Source organism: Leptonychotes weddellii, chromosome 5 (genome assembly GCF_054177405.1).
Source record: "Leptonychotes weddellii isolate Sample4059 chromosome 5, ASM5417740v2, whole genome shotgun sequence".
Classification (NCBI taxonomy): domain Eukaryota; kingdom Metazoa; phylum Chordata; class Mammalia; order Carnivora; family Phocidae; genus Leptonychotes; species Leptonychotes weddellii.
Window position 1 is genome coordinate 126959460 of NC_138373.1, and position 24930 is coordinate 126984389.

Consider the following 24930-nt stretch of genomic DNA (forward strand, 5'->3'; position numbering starts at 1 on the left):
CCGAAGGCAGACACTTAATGACTGAGCCACCCAGGCACCCCTAAAGAAATTTTAAAAGAATATTTTTTTTCCAAAATATAATGAGGATATGTAAATAATCTTGATTCATCTGTCTCATTCTTTCTATTCAGTTCCACAAAGTTCTGTAGAAGGCACTAGAGGATGTAAGAAAAGTGAGATACTGTCTACCCCGTAGGGAGGCCTGTGATCTAGTGAGGAATTCAGAAGCAATTACAGAGAACTTTCATGCATATCTGAGAGTGAGAGATTCCTGGCCCACAGACCTATTATAATCAACTATGACTGTGAATTTTTGAAAAAAATGAATGAAAGAAGTAATAAATGATGGATGTATAAACAAAATACTGCTAAGACTAGAAGAGAACAAGTTTTCACAAATAAGGGATAAAGGAAATCTTTCTAAAAGAGGTAACGTTTGGTCTTCATTGAGAAAGATGAATGAGTAGGGAAGGACATTTTGAGAACTTTGTGGAGAAGAGGCTTAGAGGCAGAAACTGTGTGGCTTGTTCTGAATAAAACAAGTCCTTGTGGATATATAACTGAGAGTGAGCTGAGGGTGAGAATGTTGGAAACAGAAAATATGGCTGAAAAAGCAAATTAGAGCCAGATTGTGAAAGCCATGAATGCTATGCTGGGGTGTCAGAATGTTATTCAGTGGGAGACAAAATGCATTTTGTTCCGTAAAAATATCTCTTGTGTGTTGATTTGATGCAAAGGAATTGCATACACTCATCTACATTTCTGAAAGGTAGTAATATTTGGCATTATAGAGGATAGATTGACATAGAGCTAGATCAGGGACAGAGACTAGTTAGGAAATAGTTATAAAAGTTCAGAGCATGGGTACCTGGGTGGCTCAGATGGTTAAGCGTCTGCCTTTGGCTCAGGTCATGATCCCAGGGTCTTGGGATCGAGCCCCATTTCGGGCTCCCTGCTTGGTGGAGAGCCTGCTTCTCCCTCTCCCTCTGCTGCTCTCCCTGCTTGTGCTCTCTCGCCCTCTCTGTCAAATAAATAAATAAAATCTTAAAAAGAAGTTCAGATCAAGAATACATTGGAAAAGAACACTAGGAGCAGAATGAACAATAAATAACCTAACTAGGTAAATTAAATAGGAGGTCAGGAGAAACCCTATTAAAAGGTGGGATTTCAGCAAAGAGTTGAAAAAGGTAATTGAGTTACTGAGGGAATAGCTGGGGGGAAATCATTCCACACAAGAGGAACAAGCTGGCATATTTGAGGAATAGCAAGAAGCCAGAGTGGAGGTGAGAAAGAATAGTAGGAGAGGAGCTCAGAGAGGCAATGGCTCTGGGTTGAGAGTACCGATCATGTAGAGCTGCATAGGATATTACAAGTCTTATTTTAAGTGAAATGGAAACCAGTCAGGAAGTTAGCAGTAAGCAGATGGATGGTACACATCAATTAGAATAATTTGAAATGAGGGGGCGCCTGGGTGGCTCAGTCGTTAAGTGTCTGCCTTCGGTTCAGGTCATGATCCCGGGGTCCTGGGATCGAGCCCCGTGTCGGGCTCCCTGCTCGGCGGGAGGCCTGCTTCTCCCTCTCCCACTCCCCCTGCTTGTGTTCTCTCTCTGGCTGTCTCTCTCTGTCAAATAAATAAATAAAATCTTTAAAAAAAAAAAAAATTTGAAATGAGTCTATTTACAAAAGGGCTATTTACAAAGATATGGGTATAGAAGAATCATGGAGTATAGCATAGAAATCTAGGGCTTACTACAGACAATTCCAAAGCTTTGAGATAGAAAAGCTACTACAGACAATTCTAAAGCTTAGGGAACTGAAAATGTTACAAGAGGGTGAAACAGAACAAGGTGTGAAATGAAGCCAGAGAGGTAGTCATGAGCAGATCACGTTAAGGAACAGGGTCTTAATCTTTCTTTTTGAAGTTTTTATTTAAATTCCAGTTAGTTAACATTACAATGTAGTATTAGTTTCAGGTGTACAATATAGTGATAGAACAGTTCCGTACAACACCCAGTGCTCATCGTAACAAGTGCCCTCCTTAATCCTCATCACCTATTTAACCCATCCCCCCATCCACCTCCATTCTGGTAACCATCAGTTTGTTCTTTGTAGTTAAGAGTCTGTTTCTTGGTTTTCAATCTGAAAGGAGAAGAAGGACCTGTTAAATCAGGAAATGAACTGATGAGGTTTATATTCTAAAAGATCACTTTGCAATACTGGAACTGAAATAAAAAGGAGCAAGAGTATGTGTTGGTAACCAGTGAAGAGGCTTTCATAGCAGTTTCGTAGCATAGTAGTTTGGGATGGTGGAAATAGAGAATATGAATGGATTTGAGGAATATTTAGGGCAAAAATAAACTGGAATTTCTAAAACAAGCTACGTATGAAGAGGTATCTGAGAAGATTCCTGAATTTTTTTGACTCATGTAAACGAATAAATGTTGATGCCAGTCACGGAAATAGGAAACTTTAGGATATCTGGTTTTGTGTCATTCAGTTATTTAGATTTTGGACATGTTGATTATCAAGTGCCGATGAAATAACTATTTGGAGATGGTAGTTAGGCTATTTGTGATGTAGAATTAGATCTTAGAGAAGAGTCGTTGAAGATATAATTTAGGAATTGGAGTAGCTTGAATAGTGTCTCCCAAAAAGTCACATCAACTCAGAACCTCAGAATGTGACCTCATTTAGAAATGGGGTATTTATAGATGTAATTAGTTAAGATGAGGTCATAATGGAATAAGGTGGACCTTAAATCCAATGGTGAGGGTCCTTAAAAGAAGAGGAGAGGAAGCAGAGAGACACAGAGGGAAGACAGCCATGTGAAGACAGAGGCGGAAACTGGAGTGGTACAACTATAAGCCAAGAAATGCCAAGGATTGCCAGCAACCAACAGAAGCTAGGAAGGAGCAAGGAAAGGATTCTTCCCTAGAGCCTTCAGAGAGAGCATGGTCCAGCCCATACCTTGATTTCAGACTTCTAGCCTCCAGAACTGTAAGAGAATACCTTTCTGTTGTTTCAAGCTACCAAGTGTGTAGTAATTTGTTACAGCAGCCCTAGGAAATTACTACAGGAATCATTAGTGTATATTGAGGTATAGGTAAGATTGCCTAGGGAAAGCATAGAGATGGAGCAGAGGTTACCCACTGGCTCTCACTGATAGTGAGTGCCCCCAGACTCATTTTGGGCAATTTTGACAGTTGTATTATGCCCAAATTATGCTTTAAGTAGCAATAAGACTGGACAGATGAGATACTTAGTTACCATACAAATTGATTAGTACCTATTTTATTCTGTCTAGCTGCTTCATACATTTATTTACCAACTGAAATCATTTCACTTTGAATCCTTCTTCAAAAAAGTTTGAAGGGGGGGATAGGATTAATCCTTATGAACATTCAGTAGACACAAAATAACAAACTATCAGGGGATATGAAGAGCATTAGGCCACAAATAAGAGAGCATGGTATCATGGAACCAGAGGGAGAGAATATTACAAAGAAGGAGTATCAGAACCTCCTGAAAATCCACAGTAAGAAAAATACGCATTAGGTTTTGTCTCATAGATGCTAGTGGTGAGGAAAACAAGAGCTATTGGAGTGACATGGTTAGATGTGTCTATTTTATTTTGTTTTTTTTTTAATTTTTTTTTTAAAGATTTTATTTATTTATTCATGAGAGACAGAGAGAGAGAGGCAGAGGGAGAAGCAGGCTCCCAAGGAGCAGGGAGCCCGATGCGGGACTTGATCCCAGGACGCGGGGATCATGACCTGAGCTGAAGGCAGATGCTTAACCATCTGAGCCACCCAGGTGCTCTAGATGTCTGTTTTAGAAAGATAATGTTCCTCTTAATATAAAGGATGGACAAGACTAAAGAAAAGAGAAAAAGAGAATTAGTAAGTAGGTATTGCATTTACCCAGTCAAGAGCTAATGAAGATTGAAGATGAAAAGGAGGTATAATTAAGAGGTTGTGTATATAAGAACTTGGGGATTAAAGGAAAGAATAATAGAAGATGGTTTTTAAAACTTGCTTAACTAAGTGGATAATAATAATATTAACACAAGAAGGAAGAACTAGTAGAAGCTCTCCTTTTATGAGATTAATGGATTTCTAAAGCCAACAAAGAAGAAATGGGATAGAAGAAAAAAACAAGAGACTTCATCTATTCCAAAATTATCATTTAAAGATAACCTGAAAGTGATCCTAGGGAAAAGCAACTGATAAGGGTAGTTAAAGCTCAGTTTGACTAGATTTAAATGTATGAACACAGTTAAATAGGAGATTGATATCAATAGAAACCCGAACTCTGTGACTTGGATTCGGGACATAGAAGTGAGCCTCCTTCTTCACTGCAGTCAAAATGAAGCTGCTGAAATAGATTCCAAAGATAATATTGAACCTGTACATGAAAGGCTTTGTTTGACTTTGAGGATGTCCTGCCTCTGTATCAGTTGTTTGCACTTACTTTTAAAAAATGAGCAGAGCTGTGAGGCCACCATGACCTCAACCACAGAGGAAACTGTGATGTAGATTCAGAAAACTTCAAGGAGATTCCACAACCACCAGGTGTCCAAAGGAAGGAGGCTTTGATGAGATTTTACATAACCCTGAACCAAGGCTGGCAATTCCTATAAACTATAAGAGCCCTAGGATCTTAGGTGTTTTGGCCAGAGATTCAGGGAGCCGTATACATCGAGTAAGATTGCCCTTCTGCCATCACAGTTATGTAGGGTTGGAGAGGAAGCTCCCTTATACACAAAAACTACCCTTCTGTAGGCCTTTATTGTAGTGGAAAAGAATAGCTTTATGTGCCCTTAGGAACACCATATCCCTTCTCTACCCTCATCACCTTCATCAGTACAAGTTAGTGATCATGCAGTAAGACCTTCTTTTACTAGTCTTCATTTTTCTAACGACAGCCCCATGTGCTCGGAAGCCTCCGCTGGTGGCTTCCATATTTATGTCATCTGAAATCAAGAGGGATACCAGGGGTCCTATGTATCCATGCCTTCATCTTCTCTTTATTACTAGAAATCTGGGAATCCCAGAACTCAGTATTCCGCTGGATAATTCCCACCCATCTTCCCCCTACCACACACTCATAGCTTCACCACTGTTTTTCTAGGGACTGCCAGGACTAATCCCATCATTGGGATCACTGTCACAAGGAGTAAGACAATGGCTAGGAGAAAGGGAAGATATAGCTATTTTATTGGTTAGCACCTTTCCTAACTATTCTGAATAAAATAGCACAAACCTATCTCTCTAGCCCCTTACCCTTTACAGTAAGATCTAGATATTTCTCTTTTTGGTTATAAGAAGAAAAAAAAACCTTACACTAATTCTTTTATTTAGTGGTAATCATGTCTTAGTAAAATTATAAAGCCTTAAATAAAACTCAAACTGCTGTTTCAAGTCATCTTGGAACTAGAGGAAGTAGTCCAAGGGTCCCCAGGACCTGGATGGGCTTCAAGGGCTCCACAAGTCCTGTGCATGTGTAATTGAAATTGTTTATATAGCTTGGTGGTTAAGAGTATGGCCTCTGGAGTCAGATTGCCTCTGTTTAAATCCTACCCCACCATGTGCTAGATTTTGCAACTTAGGCAGTTTACTTAACCTGCCTGTGCTTAGTTTCCCTAGCTAAGCCATGAGAATAATAGTGTACCTATTTCAAAGAGTTGCTGTAGGGACTAAAGCTAGTTAGTTAATACATTTAAAGCACTTACAATAGTGCCTCACAATATTAAGTGCTATATAAACACTAGCATTATTATTATTTATATTCCCAGGGAAAGGTCCATATCTTCCAACTGATTATCAGTAAAGTCTATTATAAATTTTAATTTACGAACTGAAAGAAACCACTCTCACAGGCATATGATATGCATGAAATTTAAACTTTCACTATTTGAATCAAAAGTCATCTGATCCTTCATAGCAGAGAAATTTACCTAGTGGATTCTACTTCAACAGTATTTTCTTTTTATTTATTTTTTAAATAATATTTTCTTTTAAAGTGTTTTATGTTTTCGAGGTTTTAATTCTATTTTTACTTTTTAACCTAATAGAAAATTTGTATTTTTCTTTAAATTGTCACAGTCTTGATAAAATTTAAGCTCTTATTTTTTAGGCTTCAATTTAAAAAAGAAATTTGTTTTCCTTTTCAAAATCCCTGTGTAATTAATAGTTCTGCATTAAGGGTTTGAACATCCGCAAATTGCATATGCAACTCTGTAAGTGAGTTAGGCAAAAGATATGTGTGATTAAGCAGTGAATGTTGATTTTTGTTGTTGTTACTTAAACCATATATGCAACTGAGCCAAATTGGATCACAATTGAAAATATTGCAGCCTGTTAATAAAATGAAAAAGAAGAGCTTATACAGCTGTTCTTTTCCTGGAAAGTGAATATAGTGGCTGAAAAAAAAATTGAGGCTTCATCATTATTAGGGATGAATTAATATTGTTCTATAATAAATTACCAAATGTCATTTAACAAATCATTTTTTTTTAGAAATCTAATCAGGTCAGCAGTAAATGTCCAGTATCTCATTACTTATTTCCTATAGTTACACTGAACATGAAGAGTACTTCCATTTTAAATTGCTTTTGCTAAATCTTAGAAAAATAATTTTGGCAATTTGGTTAGTATCAGACCTAAAGCTTAAACACAAAACAGCTGTTGTTGAAAATACCACTTTCATAACATTAATATGCTTTTAATTAACAGATTGGCATGAACTGTTAAACATTACTACCTCCATGTTTAACTACTGTTTGACTCTCAATGACTGCTTTTCTTTCTTAATAGATTGTTTACTTTAACTGAAAGAGGAAGAATCTTATTTAAATAATCCATATTTTTCTTCCATCTGCAGAAAGTACCCAAGAAAAGTGGGGATTTCCAATGTGCCAGTATTTAAAGGAAGAGAGATGGTGCTGTGGTCGTAATGCCAGAATGTCAGCATGTTTGGTATGATTATATTTTTTTCTGAACTAAGCTTTATCCAGATGTTGCAGAATTTATTATTGTTGGCTAATATCATGAATTAAATGCCAAGTTTTGCAGAGCATCATTATTAATGCTTTTGTGCATTGCAAATTTTAAGAAAAAAATGACTTGCCCTTACAACATTATCTACTACTTTACATGCATTGTGGTAATAAGCAGGACACATGTCATCTTTATGATGAAGCCCACAATTAGCAGTCCTCACTCATGAGCATAATACTTCTAATCAGGTTTATGATACCCCTATTTTAATTATCAGCAGACAGCCAAGAATCTCTAGATACCTAAAGAATTTCTAACGTGAAAGAACAGAAATCAGATAAGCAGAAGAAAAGAAACTTGGTGGAAGTGGAGACTATACAAAATAAAATAAAATAATGTAAAATAGCTATTAATATCCCTTAGATAAAAGAATATACTGCATTCATAAAACAGAAGTGGTTGCTATGAAAATAAACATTCAAAGAAACAAAAAGCATTTTTGAAAAATAAATTTCAGAATATAGAATTTATAGACCACACTGCACTTAATAACTTTTCCTGACCGATGTCAGCTTCCTATGGAATGCCCCTCTCCTTGGCTCCATCCCAGTCCCTGGCTACCTTGGCTTCTTTTTTGGAGGCTAAGGAACATTTTTTTTGTGCATTTTTTATTGCCTTTTGTTCCATACCTGACCTTTTCCACAAATAATCAAAGCCTTAGGGGTTAAAAAAGGAGAATGAGACCTTTCTGGTGATGCTTTCAGATAAATTGTTAAGGGTACTAACCAGAGATAAAATTTTAATTAGATTAATACAATCTTGTCAGCATACTTTAACCCTGATAAAACTGCAAAATATTTTAGATTAGTATGACACAAACACTTGGTTTATTTTCTTCATTATCTTTATTTATTGGCCAAGAAAAATACTAATGTTTGCAAGAAACTTCTTATCACCTACCTGGTTATCTTTTATTATGTCATCCTAATTTATCATTTGTATTTCTAAAATCCCTCATCAGCAACACATACTAAAAGTAGTCTTGTTATTGACTACTTTTAACTAGTTATACTTACCTAAAAGCAGATACTTTTATCAACACCAAGCAACTTATTAAAAATTCTTGTTTCTTTATTCAGTTCAGTCTTTTAGCAAAAGCCATAACACAAAAATCTAATCTGAAATGAGCACAAATAGTACTGTAAATGAAAATCAGTGTTTTCTTCAATAATAAATTTATTCTGGGCCTGTTGTTTAATTTAATATGAAAATTACATAATATCTCCTGTATTCATAAATCTGTGGCTTTAAATGTTCAGTGAAGGTATCCTTCAAGTCAATGGAAAAATTGCAATTTTTTTCTTCAAACACTTTCTGTGAAGCAACTTGTTATACAGTGAACTCATTTTCCCACTAAATCTTCATGGTATGAGGGCAGGAGAAGTCAATCAGGGTTCATAGAACAAAGTTTTACTTCTTGCTCACTTGCTACCTAGCTATACAACTTGTGGCAAGTACTTTACCTTGTCAGTGAGCTTGTGTAGCTGAAAAAATTGTACTTATATAGGATAATCTGTAAATTACCATTAGTCTTAGAAGTATATGATTCAGCTATATCTAACAAGTATATGATTATGAAGAACATCTATCTAAAGCGAATATGAGTCTTTTAAAATGGAATAGGAAGTATATGCAGATCTGTTATATTTTACTTCTTTGTGTTTGAACTATTTAAAATTTAAAAAATATAAATATTAAAATATTTTAATGTAATTCAGTTATAAATAATATATATAAATCAGTTATATATAATATATAAATATAAACTACGTAAGTGTGGAAATTTATGTCTCTTAAAAAATGAAAGTTTTAGAAGCCTCTATTCCATATTTAAATTATGGCAAATCTTTCATATAACCTTTCATATATGTTGGATTGTGAGTATTTATTAGAAATATTAGGAAATATTTTCTAAAAATGTTCTGGATCTTAAATAAATATAAATATAAAAACTAGCTATGTATAAAATTATAAAAATATGTATTACTTTCTTTTCTACTGGGCACTTGATCATATGTGAATTTGATTTGAATTGCAGACCAGGCAGATCAAAACTATACATACTTTTCTAAACTAAGTTTTAAAATACAATCTGTTCAATATTACCTTCTATAATAAAATATGAAACTACGTTTATAAAAAATTAGATGAAAATAAGTTAAAAGTTGTATATACACACACATAATAATAGCTTTAGATTAAAAAAATAATAGTTTTGGATTTATTTGATTGTTTTAGCTAAACTAAAAGTGAGCCAAGAGCATGTTATTTCATTTCGTTTTCTTATTTTTTCTAAAATTGAAGGAGTGTATACAGTTGAGGTATGTTTGTGCTTGTGTACATGACACACATCATTATAAATCAACCCTAAATTATACAGGTATACCGGTTAACATTCCTTAATGATATTAACACTTTTAAATGTATAAACTTACATGTTATCAATTAATCTTTTTTAATGTCACTTTTATAAGCCCTTATACAGTGTGTTTATAAGTCTTATAAGGTAAGACTAAATATATGAGCAGTCTCTGTCTTATCTTTTTCTCTTTATTTTTTCTCCAAAGGCATTGGAACGAGTTGCAGTTGGCCAAGGGGTAAGTAAGAATGTTTACTCTAATATAGCAGATGGACATGATGGTTCCTTAAAGTACTCTTCGTACTTGACCTGCTGATGAACTTAAAACCTGATGGCTTTTAATAAATATCACCTCTTCATATTCAAATTTATACATTTTCTGTAAGTTTACTTTAAAAGAGAAGTGAACTTTCAGAAAAAGTAAATTGAACTTTTAAGAAAACTTCTACATTATTTTCTTGTACTAATGTCTCATTTCTTCATAATAAACAGTCTATAAATATTTCTAAAGACTGCTGTTGCTGACTATTAGGCTTTTATGGACTTAGTTCAAGCAAAGGTAAACATGATATAGCATTCAGTTTATTTTTTACCTATAGTCCAAAACACACATTTTGTTTTGTTTTTTTTAACTCTTTTCCTTATTTTACTTGATTAGTCATTAGTTGAAATAGCCAAATGGGCTTGCACATATAAACAAGTTAAATGTATCCCCAGAATATCTGTGTAATTGCCTTATCCTCTACCTTATAATTCATGAAACATATTGGGAATTTCTAAAAAATTTTTAAGAATTCTTTTTAAGCTTTTCACAAGATTTTTCTTGTTAGACCTAAATTTTAGAAATCTCTTTTTTGCTTTTTTTTTAAGGAATGTTAATATGCCAATTTAAATTTTTAAAAATAATACTTTGAAAATGACAATAGCAACAAATATCATTTACTGAGTATTTAATCATGCCTGGGCCAGGCATGATGCTAAGAACTTTCTTTAAAAAATGTATTCATTGGGGGTGCCTGGGTGGCTCAGTCGTTGGGTGTCTGCCTTTGGCTCTGGTCATGGTCCCAGAGCCCTGGGATCGAGCCCCGCATTGGGCTCCCTCCTCGGTGGGGAGTCTGCTTCTCCTTCTCTCTCCCCTCCGCTTGTGTTCCCTCTCTTGCTGTGTCTCTCTCTCTCTGTCAAATAAATAAATACAATCTTTAAAAAAAAAAATTAAAAAATAAATCTCTAGAAACTCTTATCAATGGAAAAGATAAAGACTTAACTCTGCATAACAACCATAATCTCATTAAAAAATGTATTCATTGTACCTATCTAAAAGTTGATAAAAACTGATTTTTTAAAGGCATTAGAACATATTGTTTAGGTGTGTGGGCTTTAGTCTCAAACTCCTGGTTTGCAGTTAAAAGCTATATTGCATATCAACCTAGTGGTTCCCTAGGGATATGGAAGAGGAAAGAGACTTTATCATAATAATGTTCCTGTGCATTTTTGTGGTATTTTTCAATTTCCCAAGTGCTTAGTCATGTTTACAGTAATCTTATAAGTTGGGTATTATCCCAAACTTACATGAGAACATGATACACAGCAGAACAGCAGAAGTTTAATAGTGCATTCTAGCTCCCTTAATTAATTGCAGAGTACTGACTTCCAGCTTAGAGCCCTTTCCACTAGACCTGTAAAATGCATGCCTAAGATAATATACTTTAAGGGTGTGCTCTTTTTGCTCCCTCCCATTTAAAATGCATTAAAGTGTTAAGTTGATTTATCACTTGTGAAGGAAAGTAAACTCTGAGCCACATCCAGTTTATTCTTGGAATAGTCAGACAGACAGGGGTGGGGAGCTGTTGATTCCCTTCCCACTTACCCCCAGTACGTATTTACCAGGATGGATAGTCCTAGTTACTCCAGGAATGCACATTTGAAGGTACTTCATAACTCTCTTCCCTTTCTCTTAGGAGACAGCTGTAAAGCTCTTATTTACTCAGGATAACTTGGGAATGATGATTTATTCTATCCTGTTTGTATTTCTGTATGCATTTCTGTATAATCTCTTGTTTAAATGCATTTCTTGTTTTTTTTCTTTTTGTCGTCTTCAACCAGTTTTTAATAACAATATAAATATACATTTATTTCTAAATTATCTTGCTACCATTTATATAATTTTTCTCAAAGGCAGGGAATGGAAAGCTTTATTTTTAAGAGTTTTTTGGTTTTTGTTTTTAGAGAGAGAGAAAGAGCAGAGGGAAGGGGAGAGGGAGAAAAAGAATCCTTAAGCAGACTCCCCACTGAGCATGGAGCTGGACATGGGGCTTAATTCCAGGACCCTGAGATCATGACCTGAGCCGAAGTCAAGGGTCAGCCCCTTAACTGACTGAGCCACCCAGGCACACCATATTTTTAAGATTTTTTTTCCCTAAATGAAGTACATAATAAAACTAATGATACCTCATCCCTGCCCAAGTGTCCAAGAGGCAAAATAGCATTATGGCTTGGTACAGGGACATCTGAGCTAGGCTTGGTTCAGATACCAGCTCTATTTTTAGAGTTTCATATAAAATTTACATAAAATTAAACTTCCTATTTATTATATAGCTTAACCAAATAAAAAATTAAGAACTTCGTAAGCATTTATAATACTAATGCTAATATTTTACTTCATGTAATAATATATTTCCCAGAATGCCTTGAATTTCAATAGAACAATAGGTGTTAATGTATGAAAGGGGATTTCAGCATTTTTGTGAGAAAACTGAAGGGATTTGGGGAGATGTGAGGGACAGATGATAGAGATTTTTAGTACTGCAAAAAAGAATTACTCAAGATGAAAAAATGCCAAATGAAAGTATATCAAGGGGTGCCTGGGTGGCTCAGTTGGTTAAGCAGCTGCCTTCGGCTCAGGTCATGATCCCAGGGTCCTGGGATTAAGCCCCGCATTAGGCTCCCTGCTCAGCAGAGAGCCTGCTTTTCCCTTTCCCTCTGCCTGCCACTCTGCCTACTTGTGCTCTCTCTCTGTCAAATAAATAAATTTAAAAAAAAAAAAAGAAAGAAAGAAAGTATATCCGGAGATGGGAAATTTAGAATGAAATGTTTTGGAGCAGTCTTCCAGAAAAAAAGTTTAGAAATCAGTTTGTCTTAAGTCAAGGAGTTGTATTTAGAAAGAGATATTATATAAGAAGTGTGTCTTTTGAAGGTTATAAATTTTACTGTGGGCACTCAAGTATGTATGAATGTCTGCTGTCAGTATGTTATTTTAAGAGCTGAACTGGGGACTGTGGTATTCCTAACACCATTTCTGACTAGAATCACCCTCCCCACTATTCCCACCATCCAGAAAGGATATAACGTGTGTTCTTTCCAAGTGTTCTATCAAGATCCTGCAAGTCAGACATTGTCCAGTGACAAGACCCAAGAAATAATGGTTGGTTGACCCTCAACTCCCCAATTTGTGTTTTTTTGTAGTTTCAGCACCAGGGGCCCACAGTGTAGGAACTTGCGGTCAGATGAGGATAGGAGCAGTAGAGTTAAGTTTTCTGCCTGAGCACACAGGCAAGATTTTATTTTGTGCTAAACTCCATCTGAATCCGAACATATTTTAGTTGAAAACAGATGAAAATAACAATTCTGTGCTAGGAAGGAGAATAAAAGTTACAAAAGGATAACTCAGGGAATATATACAGTCTAATGACCTCTGTCTTTAAAACTTTACCAATCACTGCATAGTTTGGAGTTTTCACCTTATTAGACTTTTCAGAACCATACAATATTGTTGACCTCCCGCTACTCTGGCTCATTTTTCTTTCCTTTTTTTTTTTTTTTTCCATTAGTAACTTGGCATGGAACTAGGGTTGTTGCTGACAATATTTGATATTTCATGTTAGATTTATTTACACTGTCAATATTAAGAGGTCCAGGGGGATATGGATGGAGTTTGGGTGACTTTTGTAGTTTCTTAGTTTGAGTACCACTTCCATTTTTTCAGTGAAGTGTTTTATTTTATGTGTAGTACTTTTTTTTTTACCTTCTACTTCTTCAAAATTATGTTTCACTGGGGCCTTTCTTTTCAGCCATACCTTCTTTCCTTTGGAAAACATTCATGGATACCTGATCCTATGTCCTTTCTAAAAGACAAAAAGCGTATCCTTTTCAACTCAACAGTAGCCAATGCTATGATCTTTCAGAGCTCAGACATATTTTTAGAATGTCCTTAGAATAGTACCTTCTCTTTGCAGGTGTGAATCCTAAATGATACTATCTCTGTTCCACCGCCATTAGGACAAATCCACGTTTTCTTCTCTTTTGCACGTATTCTACCTGACTGCTCTCTTACAGGCTCCAGAGCTGATTTGGCTGGTCGTGAAAATTTATTTCCACATTTTAAATTGAACGGCACTCCATTTGGGACATTAGCTCATTTTTCTTTGATTTTGCTTTTTCTTCCTCACTCACTACCATTTCTCTTATAGTTTCTTCTATTTTCATGCAGAATACTTTCTCAGTGAATTTTAGCCACAGGGTGTTAATGTAACTTAGAATGAAAAAATTTTTAAAGTGTCCTCTATGTTTTGTAACAAAGTCAGGTTTCTAACATTCACTTATGGTCCTGACTCTCTAGTATTGATTCAATTTATGTTTTTTGTTTCTTGTGCTCATATATATATCTACATTTTTTTCAGCTGCCTACCGAATCACTCTTCTATCGAGCCGTCCTTCAGGATATTATTAAAGAATGTTATGGCATCACCAAATGGTATGAAAATTTTAATAATAACTATGTTGTCTTGTAAATGAAATGACTTTTAGCCCAGGTGAATTTATTCAGGGTCACTGTTACTGTTGGAAGAAGCTTTGAATTTGAGCATAATGTGAGTAGTAACAAAGAAGTATGCAGCAGCTGTATCTTAGCTTAATCATTATTAAAGTGGGGACGCTAATGATTCCTTTTTGTCCCAAAGAGTTGGTGTAATGGTAAAGTAGTCTGTGTCAATTGTAATTTAGAATTTTAGAAGCATTGAAATGTTATATATAAGTAATTCAGTGACTTAGCATATGAACAAGAGTTATATTTAAAATGTTTTACAACCAATACAGCTTAAACTCGTAGCTAATGAGAACAGAAATTGATGATAAACAGTTGTGGCCATTGTATTACTGGTAAAATAGTAGCCCTGCATATGTTTTGTCTTTTTTTCCAAATAATGCATTGCACAGACAGGCAGAGATGGGAGAATTTTTCCATAATATTGGTTCAGTAACTGCTGTACTCAAGCTTACATTCACATTTCTGGCAAGTTTCATGAATATCCTCTTGCTAATTACAATTTTAGGATTCTGATAACCATTTGGTTGTAATAGGATTATTCTTCAAGTTAAAATAGGACAATTTTAAGGTTCTCAAAAACAAATCCACACTTACTAACCGAGATAGAAACTATTTTTGGATTAGTTATTATTTCTCTGTAAGAGAGAAAATAACCATTTTTTTACTGATAGAAATTATGACATATAAATACTACATATACCATTGTTTTAAACTATCATTTCTGTGTAGATAACTCCCAAATCTGCTTGCAGACTCCATTCTCTTTTCCATGTTTACCAATCTTCAAAATTGTCTGCAAGTGAATTTCTCATGTTTTCCTGAAAAGTAGTTCCCTCTCTTGAGTTCACCACAAGATACTAACCTGGTGGAAAAAAGTCACATAATTTTGCAAATATTGACTGCCTGCCTCTTTTGAGACCTCAAATCTCTTTATAAATTTTTTTATTCCTCTATTGACAACTTAAAATTGTCTCCATTCTTTTCTGAATTTTTTTTCTCACTTAAAAATTAAACACCCTCCAGCCTTCCACGTTCCTGCCTTCTTTTACTACTTAGAAGATAGATGGTATGTATGTATTATAAGACTTCTTTCATTCCAGAGCCTGATTGACCTTTTAGCCACATTTGACCATTTAATAATTGTTTTTTTCTCCCAACTCTTGTCCTCCTTTTCTTCCATTAAGTGGCATTCTGAGTTTCTTTTTCCTGCTGTGCACATCCTTCTATTTACTGAAAGGTTCTTCCTCTTACTTAACCTCCTACATATAGTTAGACGTTCTCTAATATTTTTATATTCAGCTCCTTTCTCTTAATATTTCCTTTCTCTTAGGAATTACCCTGACAACTGATACCTGGAATCAGGTATCTATTCCCACCGCTTTCACTTAAGTACCTTACCGATACATCAAATTCAGCATATCCAAAAACCAAAGTCAACTTCCCACCAATTCTGCTCCTCTTTCTTTCTTCTCTTGACTTCTTTTATTAAACCTAGGAATGCCATGACCATTTCTAAAGTCAAGCTTTAGAAATCTTAGTTATATTTAATTTTATTCTTCTTCCATCATCAGGCCACATATTCTCATTAGTTGCCAAGACTTACACATTGTTATTTTTCCAATTATTGTATGACAGGCAGCCTGTTAGGTTCTGAATGCATAGGATATATTGTCCACACAGAAATATTTTATATTCTAGTCAGGATAGCATGTGCAAAAAACAAAGACAGTGATAGAAACCCATTTCCAATAATGGCAGACTAGATCATTAGAACCAACTCTCCTTCTGAGAAAAGTGAAAAACATTGAAGGTGTGTGTGTGTGTGTGTGTACGCATGTGTGCGTATTTGTTTTTAATTGGTTTGAGAACATCAGAGACCTATCAAGAAAGTTAAGAATTACAGGGCAGGGAGTGATTTCACTAAGATGACAACATAGGTTGTTCCTGACTTTGTGCCTCCCCCCCACAAGAACAACTAACGGCTATTAAAAAACAAGACACCACTGAAAGAATCCTAGAACATGGGGGTGAGGCTTTGCACCTTCCTCTACCTCAGAGACCAAGATAGACTTCATCAGAAGGGCAAGAGAAGCAGCTACATGTTGACCACATTGTGTCTCCCTTCAGGCTAGTGCAGCAGCACATGGAGAGGTCTCCCCTGAGCTTCTGGTTCCTCCAGTGGGAAAAGAACCCAGGGAGCACAGCCACCCCACCAACATTGGGGGTTACTTTATGAAAGCCCATACTCTGATCTTGCCCCACAGTTATTGCAGGGAAGTCTGTGGGGCTCAACCACTGAGAATCTGACTGGGATGGAGAAGGGGAAGGGGCTTGCAATAATCAGCACATGGATATTGGCAGACCAAGTTCATACCTGTAGTGCCCAAGTAATAATCCCAACTGGTGGATTTGCTCATCTGCAAAACCAAGTCAGGGGCTCACTCTGACCAGGAAACTCAGTGGGGTGCACATCTGACTGAATTAGATCCTCAGATGAGGAGTTTTGCCATCTCTAGAGCCTGGTTTGCTCCACTCCCAAGCAGGGAGCTGAGTTACAGCCCCACCCACTGTTGAGAGTATCTTCTGGTCCCAGTGAGCATAAGCATTGGCTACAACTTCTGGAAGCTCAGTGGTACTCCAGCCAGGAGGCAGGCTGGCAGAGCTGATCAGCCCCAGAGCAAATCCAGTACCAAGTATGAAGGATTCTTTTATTATGCACAGGCAGGAAGATTAATTTATAGCCAAGGGTGGTGGTAGCTCTCAGCCCTTCCCAACTGGAGAGCCTATTTGGGAAATAGGAGAATATTGGAAAATTTGGAGAGTAGCCTGGAGTAGCCTCTTCCCTCCTGCCCAGTTAAGGGAGCTGACACATAATACCACTGTGGAATGTGTCTTTTAGCCCATCTGACCAAAAGGGCTGGCAACAACTCCTGGAAGGTGTGTGGTCCAGCAATGCTTGAGTCTAGAGAAAGGCAAAGTCAATAGTTTACAAAGCAAAGCCAGTGGCCCTCTTCAGCTAGGAAACTTGGGGTGCAGGTTGGCTTGAGTTAAGACAACAAAGAGCTTTCCCAATTTTAGAGAGCACCGTATCCTAACCACTAGACCCCAGGGAGCTCCAGAGCTCTCCAGCTTTAGAGTTGCTTCTCTCACTGCACCTGGGCAAGGAATCTAATTCATAGACCCACTCATTACTGAATACAGCCTTCAGCCTGTCCAACCTGGGAACCTAACCAGAACACACAGGAAGCTTCATAGCCCATTCAACAGCCCTACTTAAAGTAGTACTTGAACAGAGAGCACTGCCCATGTCATCCCTTACCTGCAGAACAAAACCAGTGACGTCACCTGACCAGGGAATTCTGTGCACACTCTGGCCTGATTTGGGTCCCCAAACAATGAGCTATATAGGCCCTGGGTCTTATCCTGCTTCCCTGCCACGGCAAGGAAGTTAATTCATAGCCCCATATACTACTGAATATAGTACCAAGTACTAACCATCTAGTAAGCATGACTAGAGAATCCAGGCAATCATGGAATCCATTCCACAGCCTCACTCAAGTCGAGAACCAAGCCAACATTCCTATCCAACTATTCTCAACCAGAGGCACACTCCCCGTCCCCATCCTCAGAGCTTGAACGGTTGCCTCACCCCAAAATAGACCATAATAGCAGTCCCTGCTACCTGTGGATGTTAGCAGTAGACAAACCCAGAAACCCAAATTGAGCTGACTGGTAAAAAAACAGTCTCTATCAAAGAAAACTTGTAAAGTCTAAAAGAGGAGCCCAGTTACTCCAGTGCTCAAATAACAACATAAGGAATCAAGGATCATGAAAAATCAGATAAGTATGCCACCAAAGGAAACTAATAAAGTTCTAATAACTGATCTTAAAGAAATGGAGATCTAAGAATTGTCAAAGAATTCAAAGTAATCCTCTTAAGGAAATTTAGTGAACTGCAAGAAAACACAAACAAAATTCAGAAAGCAATGCATGAACAAAATGAGAATTTTGACAAGGAAAAAGCAGCCATCCAAAAAAAAAAAAATCCTGGGGTTGAAAAGTACAGTTGACCCTTGAACAACATGGGTTTGAACTGCACAGATTCACTTATACACAGATTTTTTTTTTGATAAATACAGTACAGTACTGTAAATGTATTTTCCTTATGACTTCCTTAATAACATTTTTTCTCAAGCCTACTTTATTGTAAGAATACAGTATACAATACATATAAAATATAAAATATGTTTTGATCAACTGTTTATGTTATAAGTAAGGCTTCAGTCAATAGTAGACTATTAGTAGTTATATTTTGAGTGGGGGAGTCAAAAGTTATACATGGATTTTCAACTGCATGGGAGGTCATTACCCTTTACTCCATGGTGTTCAAGGGTCTACTATATGATAATTGAACAGAAGAATTCAGTAGAGAGTTTCAAAAGTAGACTTATCCATACAGAAGGAAGAATCAGTGACCTAGAGGATAGGACATTAGAAATTACCCAGTCAGAGAAGCAAAAAGTGAAAAGAATGAGGAAAGCCTATGGTAAAATGGAACATATTGAAAAGAAACAATGTTAGTATTATAAGAATTCCAGATCAGAAACAAAGGGACAGAAAATATATTTAAGGCAACAATGGCAAAAAAAAAAAAAAAAAGAAAATATATTTAAGGCAACAATGGCTGAAAACTTCTCAAACCTGGTGAGAGAAAAGGACATCCTGATCCATGAGATCCAAAGGAATTCATATAGGTTGAACCCAGGTAGCACTATAAGACATAATTAAGTTGTCAGAAGTCAAAGACAAAGAATTTTAGGAGCAACAAGAGAGGGGTTATATACAAGTTATAGCCTCCCGTAAGAATGTTGGCAGATTTCTCAACAGAAACTTTTCAGGCCAGGAGAGAATGGAATGACATATTGAAAGAAAATAACTGTCAGACAAGAATTCTATACCTGGCAAAGCTGTCCATCAGAAACAAAGAAGGGATAAAGTCTTTTCTAAACAAACAAAAGCTGAAGGAGCTCTTTGCCACTCGATCTGCCTCATAAGGAATGCTAAATAAGAGTTCTTTGAATGGACATACAGGAACATTATATATGTAAGTGCTCCAATATTGGGCACATTATTCAGATAGAGAAGCAATAAGAAAACAGCAAATTTGAACCTTCTAGGTCAAATGGAGTTAACAGACATGTACAGAACATTCTATTCAACAACAGCAAAATAGACATACTTTTCAAGTGCATATGAAACATTTTCTAGGGTAGATCATATGTTAGGCCACAAAACAAGACTTAGCAAATTCAAGAAGACTGAAATCATACAAAGTGTCTCCTCTGACCCCAATGGCATAAAATTAGAAATCTGAAAATTGAAAACTGGAAAATTCACAAATACATGAAAATTAATATCAAAGAAGATATTAAAAGGTTTCTTGAAATAGATAAAAATGGAAATACAACATATACCAGATCTTACAGGATGCAGTGAAAACAGTTCTAAGAGGAAAGTTCTTAGCAATAAATGCCTATATTAAGAAACAAGAAAGATCCCAAATACCCTACCTCTGATTTAAGGAACTATAAAAAGAACAAATTGAGCCCAAAGTTAGAAGAAAAGAACTAATAAATATTAAAACAGAAAGAAGTAAAATAGAGAACAGAAAAAGAATAGAACAAGCTGAGAGTTGGTTCTTTGAAAAGGTAAACAACATTGACAGACCATTTTTTTGAGGGGGAGATTGAGAGAGAGAGCTGGGAGTCAGGAAGGGAGAAGGAAAGAGACTCTTAAGCAGGCTCTACACACAGAGCAGAGCGGGGCTTAATCTCACAACCCTGAAATCATGACCTGAGCCGAAATCAAGAATCAGACACTTAACTGACTGAGCCACCCAGACACCCCCAAAATTGACAAACATTTAGCTAGAATAACTAAGGAAAAAAAGAGAAAGGACCCAAATCAATAAAAGTTACAAATGAAAAAGGAAGCATTACAACTGATACCACAGAAATTCAAGGATCAAAAGAGGCTACTATGAACAACTATATGCCAACAAACTGGACAACTTAGAAAATGGAAAAATTATAAACATACAACTTAATGAAGACTGAATCAGGAAGAAACAGAAAGTCTGAATAGACTAATTACCAGTAAGGAGATTGAATCAATAATCAAAACCTCTCAATGAAGAAAGCCCCAGGACCAACTGTCTTCACTGGTGATGTTTTAAGAAACATTTATTGATTTATTTTTAAAGATTTTACTTATGTATGTATTTTAGAGAGAGAGTGTGCACAAGTGAGCAAACACATGAGTGGGGGGAGGGGCAGAGGGAGAGGGCGAGAGGGAATCCCAAGTAACTCTGTGCTGAGCACAGAACCAGACATGGGATTCGATCCCACCACCCTGAAATCATGACCTGAGCTGAAACCAAGAGTCAGATGCTTAACTGACTGAGTCACCCAGGTTCCCCTTTTATGAAACATTTAAAGAGGAATTAGCATCAATTCTTCTCAAACTTTCTAAAAAATCCAAAAGGAGGGAACATTCCCAAACTTATTTTATGAGGCCAGCATTATCCTGATACTAAAACCAGAAAAAAGACACTGTTGAAAAGAAAACTATTTGCCAATATCCCTGATGAGTATAGATATAAAAATTCTCAGTAAAATACTACCAAACGAAATTCAGTAGCATATTAATTAAAAGGACCATTTGCCATTATCAAGTGGGATTTATCCTAGAGATACAAGGATGGCTCAACATATGCTAACCAATCAATGTGATATATTAATAGAATGGAAGAGTCATGATCATGTAAATAGACACAGAAAACACATTTGACAAAATTCAGCATCCATTTATAATAAACTCTTAACAAGTTCAGCATAGAAGGCATTTATCTCAGCATAATAAAAGTCATAGATGGCAGACCCACAGCTAATATCATACTCAGTGGTAAAAGTAGAAAGCTTTTCTGCTAACATGAGGAATAAAAGAAGGATGCCCACTCTCACCACTCCATTTCAACATGGTACTAGAAGTACTAGTTAGAGCAATCAAGCAAGAAAAAGAAATAAAAGGAATCAGAATTGGAAAAGAAAAAGTAAAATTGTCTCTATTTGCAGATGACATGATTTTATATATAAAAAATCCTAAAGATTCAGTGAAAGAAACTGAATTCAATAAAGTTGCAGGATACAAAATTAACATATAAAAATCAGTAGTGTTTCTATACCCTAACAATGACTTCTCTGACAAAGAATTAAAGAAACTTAGGGAAATGCAAATACAACAGTATCAAAAACAATAAAATAGGAATAAATTTAACCAAGAGTGTGAAAGATCTCTACTCTGAAAACTACAAAACACTGATGAAAGAAATCAAGGAAGACACAAATAAATGAAAAGATATCCTGTGTCCATAGATTGGAAGAATTAATAGTGTTAAAATGTAAATACTACAAAAAGCCATCTAGATTCAGTGCAATCCCTATCAAGATTCCAATAACTTATCCTAAAATTTATATGGAATCACAAAAGACCCTGAGTAGCCAGAGAATTCCTGAGAAAGAATAACAAAGCAGGAGAGATCACACTTCCTGCTTTCAAGCTGTACTCATCAAAACAAGATGGTACTGGCATAAAAACAGACCAATAGACCAGTGGAACAGAACTGAGAGCCTAGAAATAAACTGAAGCATATATAATTGATTAATATTTCACAAGGGAGCCAGGAATACCCAATGGAGAAAAGACAGTCTCTTCAATAAATGGTGCAGGGATAACTGGATATTCACACGGAAAAGAATGAAACTGGACCCATATCTTACACCACCCACAAAAATTAACTCAAAATGGGTTAAAGACGTAAGTGTAAAACCTGAAACCATGAAACTCCTGACAAAACGTAGGAATAAAGCTCCTTGACATGGGTGTTGGTAATGATTTTTTTGTTATGACACCTAAAGTACAAGCAACAAAATAAAAAATAAACAAATGAGACCATATCAAACTAAAAAGCTTCTGCACAGCACAATAAACCATCTACAAAGTGAAAAAAACCCTACAGAATGGGAAAATATATTTGCAAACCATATATCTGTTATATAAAGAACTCATACAACTTGATAACAAAACAACAAAACTTTTAATGGACAAAGGTCCTGAATAGACATTTTTCCAAAGATAGACAAAAGGCCAACAAGTACATGAAAAGATGCTCAACATTACTAGTCATTAGGAAATGCAAATTAAAACCACAATGAGATTGGGGTGCCTAAGTGGCTCAGTCAGTTAAGTGTCCAGCTTGATTTTGGCTCAGTTCACGATCTCAGGGTTGTGAGATCAAGCCCTGCATCAGCTCTATGCTCAGTGTGGAGTCTGCTTGAGTTTCTCTCTCTCCCTTTCTCTCTCTGCCCCTCCCCTCCTCTCACACGCACTCTCTCTCAAATAAGTAAGTAAATATTTAATAAAAGAAAACCACAATGAGATCACCTCACACTTGTTGGAATGGCCTTCATCAAAAAGATAAGAGATACCATGTTGGCGTGGATATGGACAAAAGGGAACCCTTGTGCACTGTTGGTGGAATTATAAATTGGTACAATACAACCACTGTTGAAAACAGCATAGAGAATCCTCAAAAAAATCAAAAATAAAACTACCAGATGATCCAGCATTCTCACCTTTGGTAATATATCTGAAGGAAATGAATATACCAACTCAAAAAGATATCTGCACCCCTATGTTCATAGCATCATTATTTACCATAGCTAAGATATAGAAACAACCTAAGTGTCCTTCAATGGATGAAGGGATAATGGAATGTTATTCAGCCATCATAAAATGAGGAAATCTTATCATATGCAATAATATGAGTGGACCTGAAGGCATTATGCTAAGTGAAATAAGACAGAAAAGGACAAATATTGTATGATCTCACTTATATGTGGAATCTCAAAACAAAAGCAAATATAAACAAAACCACCAAATTTATAGAAAGAAGTCAGACCTGCGGTTACCAAGGGCAGAGGGCAGGGGGATGGGGAATTGGAGGGAGGTGACTATATGGTACAAACTCTAGGTTATAAGATAAATAAGTACTATGCATATAATGTACAACACAATGACTATACCTAACACTGCTATATGATATATAGAAAAGTTGTTAAGAGAGTAAATCCTAAGAGTTCTCATCCTAAGAGGAATTTTTCCTTTTTTTTCTTTTTTAAATGTATATGAGAAGATGGATGTTATAGCTGAACCTATTGTGATAATCATTTCATAATATATGTAAATCAAACCATCCTGCTATACACCTTAAACTTGTATGCTAATTATTTCCCAATAAAACTAGGGAAAAAAGATAAGTTCTGTGTTTATGTGGGTACTTGAATGTCACCATGTATCTTATGAAATTAGTTTATTCATACTTGAAGTGAATCCTTTTCTAAGACACTTATAAAAAATCAGGCCACTGTATGTTGTTAAGTCAAAATTAAATGTTAAAATACTTCTTAATGGTAAAAACAACAACAAAAACTATAGGGCAAATACCTAGGAGAAGATGGGAATCAAGAGAGATAAGCCCAGCTTCTTCTGGGGCTGCATTTCCCCAGAAGCATCTGCCAGTTCTTGAAAAGGCAGCTGTCTAACAGTTAACAAAGTAGACAGAGAAGGTGAGCACAGCTTTCAATAGAGTAACAGTTCTGTGAGACAAAAGTTAAAGTTCATAGCCTGCCCTAGGAGGAGGACTCCATTGGCCAGGCACACCACTCATACCTTGAGTTAGGTCCACAGTATGAGTAAAGGTGAACTATAAATGAAATAGTCCTAAGATGCTTTAAAGCCCCACTTGGAATTATCTGAAGCTGTGATTAAAGTATTTCAGATTACTACTTTTTCTAGCTGCCTACTATTGGCAAATCCTCTCTGGACAAAAATAATACATATCTAGGCCTAAATTATCACTATAGTTTGCTATATATAGCATTTAGCAAGCAACCCAAAATAACCAGCCATGTGATGAAATAGGACATGACCAAAAACCAAGGTAAACTACATGCAACAGAAATGGACTAGTTGGGAGTTCAGAGATAGCTTAAAATAACAACCAGAGAAACTTCCACTTTGGGAAAATGGAATAGATACACATTTTTCTATTTTTCCTGGAAACTACAATTAAAAATCTAGAACTATCTATAAAATATAAGAAGATTCTGAAAGAGTCTTGGAGAGAATAAAGCAAACTAGCTTAAGGTCTCAGGACCCAATGAACAATGTAGTGGGAGTTCCCTGGGTTTTCTTTTTGCCTTAAAAACCTTGTATTGGAGCTGAAGTAAACTGCCATCCAGAAATGCCACTGGGCACATGCCAAAAAAAAAAAAAAAAAACCTTCTCTTTCTAGCCAAAGGACCAGGAAAGAGGGAGGCACAGGAAAACTTTTCAATAGACCTACCATATTGCAGCCAGAAACCAAATAAAATATTGTGCCCCCCCACCCCATGCCAACAAAGGCCAAGTGGAGAGCCTAGACTTCCATCTTTGCCACATTGTAATGAGGTTCCCGAACACCAGTTGTGGAATGGTGTCAGAGAAGGACAAGTAGGAAACTAGGATTTCCTCCCCACCAGGTGGTAACAAGCACCCCACCACTGCTGCCACAGTGTCAGAGACCATGTGGG

The 24930-nt window shown here is 36.2% G+C and overlaps 1 protein-coding gene across 9 annotated transcripts in view; it reads left to right on the forward strand.

The window, feature by feature from the left end:
* METTL25 (methyltransferase like 25) overlaps positions 1–24930 on the forward strand; it is a 155026-nt gene that overhangs the window by 53285 nt on the left and 76811 nt on the right. For all 9 annotated transcript variants that reach the window (XM_081822158.1, XM_081822156.1, XM_081822160.1 and 6 more), the window contains exons 6-8: positions 6883–6977; positions 9626–9655; positions 14094–14167. In XM_081822158.1, coding sequence (XP_081678284.1) covers positions 6883–6977; positions 9626–9655; positions 14094–14167 — 199 coding nt within the window. The remainder of the gene's footprint in view (positions 1–6882; positions 6978–9625; positions 9656–14093; positions 14168–24930) is intronic.